General features: G+C 41.2%; 1 protein-coding gene across 4 annotated transcripts in view; it reads right to left on the reverse strand.

Annotated features, from left to right (window-relative positions):
* Positions 1–13475, reverse strand: part of GUK1 (guanylate kinase 1) — a 42553-nt gene that overhangs the window by 20165 nt on the left and 8913 nt on the right. Inside the window, exon 2 of one of the 4 annotated variants that reach the window (XM_067530413.1) lies at positions 331–405. The exons of 2 other annotated variants lie outside the window; for them this stretch is intronic. In XM_067530413.1, the coding sequence (XP_067386514.1) occupies positions 331–343 (13 nt within the window). In that variant the 5' untranslated portion in view covers positions 344–405. The remainder of the gene's footprint in view (positions 1–330; positions 406–13475) is intronic. One more of the 4 variants, XM_067530414.1, reaches the window with a different exon arrangement.

Consider the following 13475-nt stretch of genomic DNA (forward strand, 5'->3'; position numbering starts at 1 on the left):
TCATGCAAAGGAAAAAGTTTCTGTTTGTTGCCTTTCACTTTGGCTTCTGCAGCCAAATATGCAGTCATCATAAAACAAATAGCACCGCCTATGGGAGGAGATGGGATAGTGAAGGAAACAGTAACAGTGGAATTGAGATGAGCTATGAAATCAGATAAGCATAAACTCTCATGATGCATGGCAGAAGTGACTAGTTTCATGCTTGCGATGAAATGTGCTGGACTAACAGCCCTAGAGAGCAACGCCCTCCATCTGGAGAGCAAACACAGGACGGGCAGCAACAGCACAAGATTTCCTCCCACTGTTCTCCTACTGTACCTCCACCCTTACCTGGAGGGGCCATCCCTAGGTCAAAGCGAGCTCAGTCTCCAGGATCCAGTCAGTTGGGCCTCCGTACTGAGACTGCTAACAAGGGGAACAGTTAGTGCCAAATATAGGGTGGGTTCATTCTGACGAGGACACTTGCCCTCAAGGAACTGAACTGAAATCAAACTCACTTCATATAGTCCACTGAGCAGCAGTCAGATGAATGCCCATCGCTACTAAGCTGGGCAGGATTCAGAGTGTCATCCTAAGAACACAAGATTCCCTTCTACACATTACAAATCCCCTGAGCCATTTAGTCCCACAAACAGAAGAGAGACTAGTATCCAAAGTTTGCTGGATATTATAAAGAAGCACGATTACACAGGTATTTAGTTTGTATGTTCTCAGGAGACCCTTTTATACTCAATCATTGAGCCAAACTATGTTTTTTCAGTATACCTACAGTTTACATAAATGTCATCTGTTATCCCAATATAACACCTTGTGCATTCGCAACGTAATGTGTGTTTGCCACGTTTGACAAAGGTTACCAAAAACCAGCACCAGAACTTCTGAAGTTTTTCATTTTCACTTATATTTTCATTTTCGCTTATGCCAGTTGAATCAACAACTCCTGATCTAAGTGATACATCCATAAGAAATGTGTGTGATGCAGCTGGCGGGGGGGAGCGGGGGAAGAAAGAGAATCTGACTCTGGGACACAAAAGCTTGATTCACAAGGCCAGGGAGGTAAAAGAAGAGCAACTCACCCCGGCACTGTGCATGTTACCATAGAACTTTCATTGTGAACAAGCTGAATTTTCAGTGGGAACAAGCTGAACTGCTCATTTCAAAGAGAAAAACCCAGAGAAACAGGCATGTCTTAGGAGACTGGTAACGCATTGAAGAGCCCTTCATCTTTAGGTAGTCATTTCAAGTCCTGCCCAGGTTGGTAATGACTGAAACCAATCCTCCAACAGCTGTTTGGTGGTCTCAGTCCAGTCCTCCTTGGACAAGTGTCCACATGACCCCCCTGCACCATAAACAGTTGACAAACTCAGAAGAGGATGGAATGGGCCAGTGTGTCCAACACCCCCTCATTGCTAGAGTTGCCCCTCCAGGTTATATCAGAAGCACTCTGTTGGGGGAAGCCACCATTCTGTGGCTAGGTGAGGACATCCATTTCAAGGGCTGTCAACTCAGCACTTTCATCAGTACTGAGTTTACATGAAAGTTTACAAGAATAGTACGTTAACATGCTGCAACTTTTTGGACCCTGATATGAGGGTGCAAACATAATCCAGTCTTGCAGCGTGTGGGTTTTTGTCTCCCTCTAGTGGTTGGGCCACACAAGTGGAGAAGGGTCTATTACCGCTACAAGGTAGAGGAACTACTCAAGCTTTAGCTCAAACAGTAGAAGCTCCTGGACTGAAGGTCACAGGTTCAAATCCCAATGAAGTCTTTCCTTAATTAAAAGGTAAAACACCCTCCCCCACTACTCTTCCCCCAGCCCCTGTAAATAAAATACCAATGTACATCCTGATTTCTGAATGGCCTCTCCCTGCAGACCTTTACTCTCATGCATAGGCATAGTGAAAGGGAATGACAGAACTGAATAATCTATTTTTTTTAAAGGTAATTAAAATCTTTCTGTTGGTGGTCAGTAGTTGATGGGCTGTTAAGACATGATCTGAGAACAGACAGACACACAAAACCAGCCTCTTATCACACTTCACAGGGGAGCGAGAATACCTTCACAATACTGAATTCCCAGTCTCAGAGCCTTCTTCCCTCCACAAGTGAGCATAGCTCCTACAGCAGGCAGCTCCTCTACTCAATCCTACTGTCACATTGCCTCACTGCATGACCTTGGGCCAGACACAGTCTAACAGTGACTATTTGCTCACCTGGGGGTGGGAGGAAGAGGAAGTGTTCACCTGCATACTTCCCTGGGGTGTGAGGCGAGTTAATAATTGCCAGCGCTCATACAGGTGCAAGTGAATTGCATCCTGTATTGGCATGCAGACCACCTCCAAGGAACAATCCTGCATTAGTAGCAGTTGCTGAACTAAATGATTCAGTAGCTCTCATCTTAAACTCTTGAAGACACAAAGAGCATGATAACAAATCAAGCTAGCATGGATTTTTCTTAACAAGTACATTTCTGCAAGAAGTAAAAGCTCTTGGATTGCATTTTCGGCCCCATCAGCTGGTTCTCAATTTTAGAGAGTTCAGAAGATGGGCACTATGAAGCCCTTCTATTTTTAATTAGATCTCAGCAATTTTACCCTGACCATACAAATCACCTTTTCAACAGCCCTACGCTCAACACAACCACTTACAGAATTAGTTCCAGCCATATGTGCACTGCGGGTTTACCTAACATGACAACTTAGACTCGGGGCAGGTAGAAGAGAGCAGGTAGGATATTTGTGTATCCCTAACAATACTAATCTGCACAGCTCCACAGTCTACCCAGACGCTATATTTATAAATTCAGCGAGCTCCAAAACCAGCACATGAATCCTTTGTATATCCCATCAGCTAGATATCATGCATTATTACCAGGCTATGCAAGTGCAAATTATTATTAATCTTTTGTTCTAGGAAAGCACCAGATATATAAGGCAGCTTTTCCCCCTGCCCTCCAAAAGCTGAACAGTAACAAAGTGATTTTTGTTTATATTGCCCAATGTTATATCCTTCGAATAGATAGTGTCTTCCTGTTCTTGCTGTATCTGCAAACCATTAACAAGTAGCTATCCAAAAGTGACACTCAAATGCCAACGTGGATCTTATCAAAGAATTAATAATTCACTCTTCACCACAGTATCTGAATGCTAACAAGAATTCTTTATGCCGCCTAAAACACAGAACTCTGCAGTCTCCCCTGCTTGTATATGCTAGTCGGGAGTGCTTGGATTTTTTTATTTTATTTTTTTTAATTCTCGCTGTCTCCTCTTTTACATTTTCTTTTCTCGCCTCACATTTCTTCTCCTATCTATTAACAGCAATTAACAGGAAAAAGAAATTTAAAGCAAAACAAAATTTGCTACAGTAACTCCACTTTATTTAAAGCAGAACCAGAAAGGAGACAGAGACCTTACCTTTTACTTTTATACCCTTTCAGTCAAAGTATAAAATCCAGCTCTTTGTAACAGCAACAAACTGATAATATGAGCGAGCAGGCAGAAAGCTGAGCTATTTGTGAACCTTCTAAAGCTTTAATTACAGATTCTCCATTTTAAAATAGCCAATGAAAACCCTGAGCTGATTTTTAATCTCCTCCTGTGGTTTCTTCCACTCTCCTACTATTCTTATTGCTAAATCTCCAGGCATGCCTTGGTAACACTCTGGTAAATGCCAGCATATGCCTTCCACATCAAAGCATACTCTGGCTTTTAAGAAATACAAAGAACCAACTTCAGTGACTGTTTATATGTAACTGATCTGAGATATTACACACCCATAAAAAAAGAACTTCTTAGCAGCAAAGAGAACAATAGGGAAAGGATTTGCTATGTAATTCAAGTTAAAAGAAGGAAATTTGGGCCAACGTTGACTGCATTCTCAATGTTGAGCTTTAAGGGATAGCTGTAAAAAGACAGCTACAGTGTATGTGGAAATTTAGTAATCAGTTCTTTATTTTATCCATACATTTCTCCATAGATAGCACAGTTATTGCAACTGAACTAGGCCAGATTCTGATCTCAGTGACACTCTGGATTCGCACCAGCAGCTCCGCTGAGTTTAGTGGAGTTGCTCCTGTTTTACACTGGCATAACACATCAGACTCTGGACCTACAAATACAGAAGAATACAGTGTAGTTCCACTGCTTAGTGCTGTATGTGCATATGTTAGATTCCATGTCCAGCTCAGTCCTGCAGACAGATGGGGTTGTGTTTGTAACCTAGCTTGAGTCATTACCTTGACTCTCCCTATGTCGATACTGATTTTTTAATGCTTCATGTCACTCACCATTTTTATTTTCACCTTTATGTAATCATACCAATCTCCTCTAGCTGTTGTTTCTGTGGCCTGTATTTCATTGCCAGTTTTATAAATGTTACCATAATCATGTTTGCAAACCAATCTGAACAGAGCCTATGCCTATAGCCCAGTCTACACTGGCTGAAGAAATGCCTTCGTACATGATTGTAGCTAGCTCAGTTTGGTGCTACAAAATGGACAACAGTTCTTTACTTAAAAGAAGAACTATTCTAGCCAATACAGTGCTAAGACTAGGGCCCTACCAAATCACAGCCATGAAAAATGTGTCACGGACCATGAAATCTGGTCTCCCTGGTGAAATCCGGTCTTTTGCATACTTTTACCTTGTAGCAGTCTCTCTCAACCGGGGGTACCAACCCAAAAGAGGATTGCAAGGGTAGGCGCCCAGCTCTGAAGGCAGCACAGAAGAAAGAATGGAATGGTATTGGGGGGGGGGAGGTGTGTGTGTGTGTGTGTGTGTGTGTGTGTGTGTGTGTGTGTGTCATCATGGGCTTTACATGTTTATATTTTGCTGTTTTTAAATACAGATTCATGGTTTGTTACGACACCGTGAATTTAAGATTTAAATATCTGAAACCGTGAAATTCAAAATTTTTAAAATGCTATGACCATGTAATTTACCAAAATCAACTGTGAATTTGGTAGGGCCTAACTCCTGGAGTAAGGCTCAAAGCTCTGTTTCTGAACCCTGTATAATTTCTCAACATTCTGGTAACATAGTAACAAACATAGCTTTGTCAATAGCATGATTTGTAACTCAGCTGAGTGTCAGGAAGGAGAAAGGTCTGCCATCTAAACAGGGGAAATGATATGGTTTAGGAATTAGTTTGTAGTCTCTAACAGGACACTGGTAAGTAACTGCTTTCTAACAACCTTAAGGCTTATTTTTAGCATAATCCTGCTAGACAGCAAGATAAACAAACCCTAAAAACTGCCAAGGTGATTTAAATAATTTATTGCCACGTTACTTCTTGTACTGACTAAGCCCCTTGTGCATTAGAGCTGTGAGTAAAACCCTTTGGACTAGATGGTAATGGAATACAGAGATTTTCACCTATGCACAAGTAATGCCAATCCAGCCCACCTCAGTAGAAACTGAAAAAGTTGTTACCATCTGATGGCTCTTCAATGGGCCTCTGTAAAGCAAATCTGATGGTCTCAGTCCAGATCCCAGTAGAATGGGACCCACAGCACAAACACCACCAGCACAACTGGTCCCCTTAGTGGCAGTTGAATAAAATTTAAGGCCAGCAGGGATCTACTCTGACCTCCTGCATGATACAAATCAGATAATGCAGGATTCACTGGGTGAAATTAAGCCCATAATTTCAGGCTGAGCTACAGTATCTCTTTTAGAAAGACATCCAACATCAGCACAAAGGCCAAAGACTGATTGAGTCATGGAGACTGAACTATTCTTGTTGCTTAGAGATGATCCCATTTCTTTTAAGTGGTAAAATATCTTATTGCTGCTGCTGGCGCAGTTGCTTGTACAATATCTGGTCTATAGCTAAATAAAGGGCTTTGAGCCTGAAGCTAGGCTCCTAAACCCTCATTTTAAGGTTGATCGTTTTGGAGTCACTCTCCAGAACTGTCAATCTAGCATCTTTCTCCAGCACAAAATTTAATACTGACATTTAACGAGAAAGGTCTGATTTAGTGCTGCAAGTAACTTGTATGGGGCTATACTGGAGTATTTGCCAGGACATTCTTAAGGGGTATTTTAAACAAAATTAGGGTAATATTAAGAGGAAAAATAGAATTTACTGTGCAGATTGGCCTCAAAGTGGAATTACACTGTTCCAGTAAAATAATCTGGGAATTACAAAAATATTTTATCTGTCCTCAAAAGAGAATGCAAACACAGGTGCATATCAAACACTCCACTGGTCTCTGAGCTGTCTGTTACTATATGCCTTACTACACTGAGGGTACAATCATGACTGGTTTCTTCAGGTGTTATCGTAATATAAACAGCCAATCATTTGGGCTTTTTCAGGCTCACTTCCTGGAAATAGAGCAAATAGCTGGTAAAATAAAAGGGGTCTGGAAACATTAACATATTTGAAAAGTACTACTCTGGGGCTTCAAATGGAAAAACTAACCTAGTTTTGGGCTTCCTAGTACATTCTAAAGCCATTTCCTACAGCCCTCTGTGAAAGTTACTTGCAACACCATTTTCCTAGTCAATTCTGCACCAAGTTGTTGAACAAAAGCAACAGAAAAAGAAAGCTGCATCTAAGACAGGACAAATATGTGACTTAAAATAGCCAACCATATAAATATTAAAAACCCACTAGCTTCCATCAGGTTTTTTCTTCCCAAACAACTACAATGTAAAAATCTAACAAAACTGGTCTTACGAGGAACTCTCCCTGAGTGAACTTGTGACATCGTTGGGTGCAAAGCTTAGAGTTGTAAGGAGGAATTTGATATCCAACTAGAAACCAATGCATGTTGGATATTTGCATCAAATCTGAGAAAGAGCACACACACAACAGGAACTTGGAATGCACCAAAGTACTGAAGGAACACAGGTAACCTCATAGGCATTGCTCCTCCTGATATATGCCAGGATGTTGCTAGTAGTCGAACGCACAAAGCCATGCACAGATCTAAGACATCCATTATATGATGTAACATGGATGCTGAGTCGACCAAAGTCATGACCAAATTTTCTTGCTGCCATTAAACTGCTAACATTGTCACTCACACACACAAGGGTTTAGGTATGGCAACCGTGCTTTTTTGGCTCCCACCAGTTGAGACCCTACCACACGGTACAAATCAGTCCAGGACTACATGGTATTGCCTTAATCAACTCCACGCTGGAGTTGGCTGGTTTAGAGATGCAATGATCAGGTGGAGCTATATCATTGGCCCCAACACCTGTGTCTGTATCAGAGAGCCTCACAATAGGAAGCACCTCCTGCAATGCCAGCTGCTTGAGTGACCTGGTGGACGGCAATGACCAGTCAATCGCATGTGCGCAGATGTGGTCAGAGGTAGTACGAAGACACGACAAGAAGATGGGTAACCATTTCTTTCTCCAGTGCCCATTCGCCATTGTATTTGAGCACTTTAGCTATTTGGAAGGCAGATCTGGGTGTGGGGTGGAGATGTCATTACCTGCATAAACTGTGAGAGGTGCCATTTCAAAAAACAATGCATTCAGATGACAATACTAATGGTCATCTGTACTAGACAGTATGTTAAACTACGCAGCAAGTCCCTGAAGTTATATATCTGAGATTCCCCAAAGCTACCCTCACTCACTGCCCTCTACCATGACCTGTCCAATCAGTACAGTATCCAAGGTGTTCTATTTTAATACCAAAATGAATTCATTTTACATTGTTCCCAAATTTTGAACATGCCACAGCTTTATTAATAGGAAAGGCATAGCTGGTTTGTAAAGATTGTCAAGGAGAAGCAGCAGAGTTTGCCAGGGGGTAGGACAAAGTTGGGTTTTTTGATGGCCAAGAAGGCCTGGCAGACATTTCTGGTTCATGGTACCAAAGAAGCAGTTGACGCCTTTGATGCTGGGGAGAAGATGTGCCTCCTTTCTCTCTTCCTTTTTTAAGCAAAGATAACTAAGTTACAGGGAGGGAAGAAGGCTTACACTTCTTACTCCCCCATCCTAGCAACTCTGACAACTAGACACACACATACAGCTGCTACACATCAGACTCACATCTCCAACTGGATGTTGCAGAACAAGACATTGAAGCAATTACATTTTATTGGAGATATCCCTCATTTTGTTTGCAGCCTCCATCAGTGCCTTTCAATAGGTAAGGACTTTCACTTTAATGCAGAAGCCACTCAGTTTTCCAGCTGGTGGCAATGTAGAAAAGCCAGAAACGCGCCCTGATAATTAAATGAATCCCATCTGAGATTTAAAACGACATTTGTATTTGAATGAAAGAAAAAAAACGTTAGGAACAGGCTAGGATTTTTTAATAAAGAGAGTGATAAAATGCATATGGTTACAATAAAGGACATCATTTTAGTGACTCAGAACGGTTGTGTTGATTGAATTGCAGGCTGTGTTTTTAAATGGCAGTTATTCGTTATGAATAACACTTAGATACTTGTCACTTATGAGAGCTGAAGGAAATAAGAGAAGTAAATCTGAAAACCAACCAGATAGGTTGCACTTGGGCAAGAGCTGTCTATAGGAAACGACTGTATAAAAATAATAGCACGTCATCCAGAGAGAGTCTTTCACTAATGTGCTTTATAAACATTAAATCTCATGCCCTCATTTGGAGGCAAATATTAGACAAATTTATAGATGGGTAAAAGAAATTAATGGAGATAAGAAGCCTAAATACCTTTGTGGATCTTGACCAAAAAGATTAAATGAGTGGCCCAAGATCACACAACTAGCCAGTGGGAGAGACAGGAACATACAATCTAGGAGTTGACTCTCAGACCTCTTCTCTAACCACTATACATAAAACAGCCCATCCCAGCTAATTTTGAATCTGGATAGTGACTGAACATTTTTAACACTAACCGTTCTCTTCAGGACTCAGAGCATAAACAGGGTCACCTCTTATGTTAATATCCACATTTTTAAAGCATGTTATTTTATGCATTGCGAAGGACTGCCAACTACCCTGAAGGTCATTGCAGGACTGATTCACAGCCCATGGTACTGAACGTCATTGATGGTCTCTGGTTTCAAAAGGGAAAAGATCAACTAGGCAGAACCAGGGTTTCCCTTCCTCCCCCATTTGTTCCCACTTCTCTACTTTTGCTGGCAACCACCACAGACCACCCGTGCAGACTAAAAGAGATGTTGGGGTTGCGGGGGAAGGAGTGATATGTGAATTACAGATAGTGAAGCAATTCCTTCCATAAGATTAGACCGCTGAGGCAATCAATGTGGGTGGTTGCTAGTGAACATTTGTTATGTCACTGCCAGTTGGCAATGGTCATTGCCGTGCCAGTGTTTCCCAAAAACAGCTCTTACTGTCCCATTTGTGGAAGATGGCCTACCACAAAGTGCACTGCTGTGGAACCACAGGCTTTGTTTTGTCACCATCCCTGCTGAGACACTGAACAGCATGAAGGTGGCAGTCTGATACCAGAGCGGAGATTTTACCTCAGAGGGGAAATCCAAGAGCTCTAAGACACTCACAGCTGCAGGAGGTCCCTTGTTCCTTTGTGTGAGGCCTGATAGTGGCTCTTCAGTGGGTCTCTCAGATCTTGCATCTTCTCCATGTTAATTTGGCCTTCAACACAACTGGCTCCTGTGGTTCATAGAAGTTTCAGCTGGCTGATATATATTAGGTCACACATGGTCCATCTCCCAAGGCCAGTTCAAGGTTGTTCCCTATGGTAGGTTTTTAGTGCTTTGTCTGTACTCCTGTAGGTCAGTTGAAGGGCTGGCCTGCTACTATAACCAACTCTTTGGACTCACCTACAGCCTTTTTAAACACATAAATACTCCTGTTTCACCAGCAGGACTGCTCCTGAGCCTGGCTCCTTCCTCGTCATACCGTTATGAGGGGAAGGAGGAAAGAATCACAGCAAACAACAAAAAAAGGGGGAGAAACAATTGTACACTTGGGGATTTTACAGTATGAAGCAATTGCAGTTTGTCTCCATGAAATAGGGAATGGCATAGAGCACGTAGAGCTGCCAAGCGTTACTTCTCCAAAGAGTATACTTAGCTACACAATCTCAGACTAGGGGACAGTACGAGAAATATTTTCAAGTCAGTTACATAATTTGACTCTAAGGAGTTACCCTAATAAAATGTTTCAGTTTATATTGGTATTTTATATAGTATTCCTTCTAGGGGCTTTTACGACATCATAAAAAAAAAAAAAGAGAGAGAATGGATGGTCCAGCTGGTTACAGCACTAGCCTAGACTTGGACTCAATTCCCTGCTCCAAAAAAGACTTTCCGTGTGACTGTGGCCAAGTCAGCTTAGCCTTCCTGTGCCTCAGATCCCCATCTGTAACATGAGGCTGAAGATCACTTCCCTACCTTAGCGGGGTATTGCAAGGACAAAGACATTAAAGATTGTGAGGCGCTCAGATGCTATGTGATGGGGGTCATATAAGAACTTAAGATAGAGAACAAAACTAGTTATAATGCAAATGTTATCACTTATACAATACTTTTCTTCTTCAAAAGTGCTTTACAAACATCTAGCCTCCCATCTTGTGGGTTCAACACCTGATGCAATATTAACAACTCCAAGCATTCAAAAATCACAAGTCAAGCAGCTAAAAATCTTTTTTTTTTTTTTAAATAAGGAGTTTTGTTCTTTTTATTTGCCTATTGGTTCCTGAACTCTTGGGTTACACTCAGGTCGCATCTGACAAAGTGGGTTTCTGCCCACAAAAGCTTATACCCAAATAAATTTGTTAGTCTTTAAGGTGCCATAGGACTCTCACTGTTTTGCTAAAAACAGTCTAACATGGCTACCCCCTCTGGAACTCAGGTGACATTGTCAAGCTTTTCTCCATAACCATAAGGATCAGAAGCTTATTTTTTGGTTTTCAGTAAAAGCTCAGATTCTCCCATATTCACATAACTCCAGGAACTGGATCATTAAACTTAACACCACATATTGAAAGAGCTAATAACACTGTGATCATCCATGTGGAGGTGGAAAAAAATACATGTTTATACTAAAGTTAGCATAAGGACCCTGCAGCAATTGCCGGAATGATTTTACATTACAAACGTGTTTACAACCAAATTTAGATGTTATGTTAATGTATTTTACTGTTGTATTTTTAGTGTTTGTATTTCAATTAATGGCAGCTGTCCTTTTAGGAAAAGCATGTGGCAGACACAGTGCATTTGACTCAGAGCAATATGTGGGAGATTTTGCCTGTGCCCAGAGAATGAGAGACCCTGTCTACGTACGCTCCAGAAAGGTCAGCACTTGATTTAATATACTTGTCTCTCCAGAAAGCAGCCTTACCCTCAAAGGTGTGACTTATGGGGGCCTGGACACCTCAAAGCTTTGCTCATCAGCTACACAGCCTTCCACCTGTAGGTCACCAGTTTGAATCCTGACCAGGTATGCAGGGATTGGAAGTTGTTCCTATTTAATAGATGTCTGATGGCCCCTTCAAGAGATGAGTTTGGCAAGTCCCAGCTCCCACCTCAAAAACTCACTATTATGCTTTGCGCTAGAATTTAAGCTCCTCAGGGCTGGAACTGTCGATCACCAGGTGTTTGTACACTGCCTGGAACAGCAGCAAGGGCTCCTGCAGTAGGCCCAATAAATGCCTTAATTACTATAAATTTGGCAACACAATAACACACACAAACACGCACATGGAGCGGATAGGGGGAGTTCAGAACTCAGGCGCCTGTCCATGATTTAATCTTTTTAGGAAAATTCACATGATTTTGGGGCCAATGTCATGAAGGGTATTTGAACCCATAGTTCCAAGTAGACCAAGTGTTCAAATCTCAATGTGTATACAACTGAATCCTTCACTGCTGTTGGTACTCTGGAGATATGTGCCTGGCACATGACTGTTCTTTCTGCTAGGATGTTAACCAGTCGCATAAATGTGTCCTAGATGGCTGATGAATATTTTACATACATCCAAGCAGACTTCCACTGCAGTACTCTAATATTCCACTGATTTTCATGGGGAAAGTGGTAGGTAAGCCAGAGCACAGAAAGAGTTAAACAAAACTAGTAGTGATTAGTAAACAGGCTTGAAGAGAGAAGGTAATGAAGCCATTTTAGCAGTAGAAAAGAAGATCAGAGATCAGTGCTACAGACTCAAGAGAGGCTTCCTGGATTAGACACCTTTAATCTCATTCCCTATTTTTAGCATCTTCTTTATAAGCATTACATTCTCACCCCTCTAAACCATGGGACAACGGGTAGGGTCTTCAAAGCTCTAAAATCCAATCTAGTTGAAGCATCAAGTAATATGGCAAAGATTAATAATACTTTGCAATAGACACACACTCAGCATTTTTGAGCTTCCTAGACGTCATCGCATTACACCGTACCTTCTCTTCATGCCTCGTGAGATAACTTCGCTGAACAGTAAAACATCATAACCTGCTGTTGTTCAGAGGAAGGCTGTTTAGGCTGGCGCCTGCTGCGAAGCAATTGTTGATAGCAGTGTGCAATTGCTAGCACTTGCTCAGGAAACAGAATTTTTGCTGCCAGCTAGCTGAGACCTGTGCTTAGTTAGCATTCTAACAGCAGAATGGCCTGTGTGAAGCTTTATCATCTTTTTTCATGGTGAACAGGAGTTGCACACACACTGTGCATAAGAGACGAGAAAGTAATCTACACTGATATACATTTAATTTTATTCCCAAAAGGAACCAACCTATTCTAGATCTCCACTTTTCTTGAATCACCTGAAAGCCAGGACAGTATTTTCACTAAGGTTTCACTAGGCATAACAACAACTGATTAAGTCATTCCCTCCAGATATAATGCTTTTTTGGAATCTGTGATGGTCAAGTTAAAGGACCTCTACAATGCCACTGAGTCAGCTACTCCAGAATAAACCTTCAGCATCAGGATTTTATAACACAGCTAAAAATTCATTCTGTGTTGGAATTTGGCGTATTATATCCCAGCACCTCCTTAAAATAAAAGCACAATGCCATAAACTTCTCATAAAGGTTTCAGTTTCTTATGTTCCAGAAAAGCAAAATTGAAATCAAACAAGTTTTGGTTTTTTTAAAGTCATCAGTTACAGATATAATTTTTGCCATTGTTTATGTCAAAAATGCCTGGGTGTATTAACAATGAAAGTCTGCTGGAAAATGTATTCACTAAAGAAAAAAAATTTTAACATATAAAATTATCTACATATACATCTGCACACTAACAGAGTACTTCCTTGCCTCTCTCTTTCTGGTATTACAGTGTTCTCAGGAGCTGAATGGGTGATATAGACGTTATCATAAAGTACAGACAAGAATTTCTTGGAGTTCTCCGAACAGCAAAGGAAAAATATCCAGAACAAGAATGGCTATGAGAACAATTAAAGCATCAACCTGTGTTAAGACAGAGGGAAGCCATGCTCAAAGTCCCCAGACTGGAGTGAGTAAAATGAGCAGTGCCAACTTTCTGGTAAGCACAGAGGTTTTTATTGGGGAATGTGAATATCCACAATATTCATTATTTTAATTCATCCC

The sequence above is a fragment of the Emydura macquarii genome, unplaced genomic scaffold (assembly GCF_026122565.2).
Source record: "Emydura macquarii macquarii isolate MOO-44397 ecotype Brisbane River unplaced genomic scaffold, CSIRO-AGI_Emac_v2 contig_3080, whole genome shotgun sequence".
Lineage (NCBI taxonomy): Eukaryota > Metazoa > Chordata > Testudines > Chelidae > Emydura > Emydura macquarii.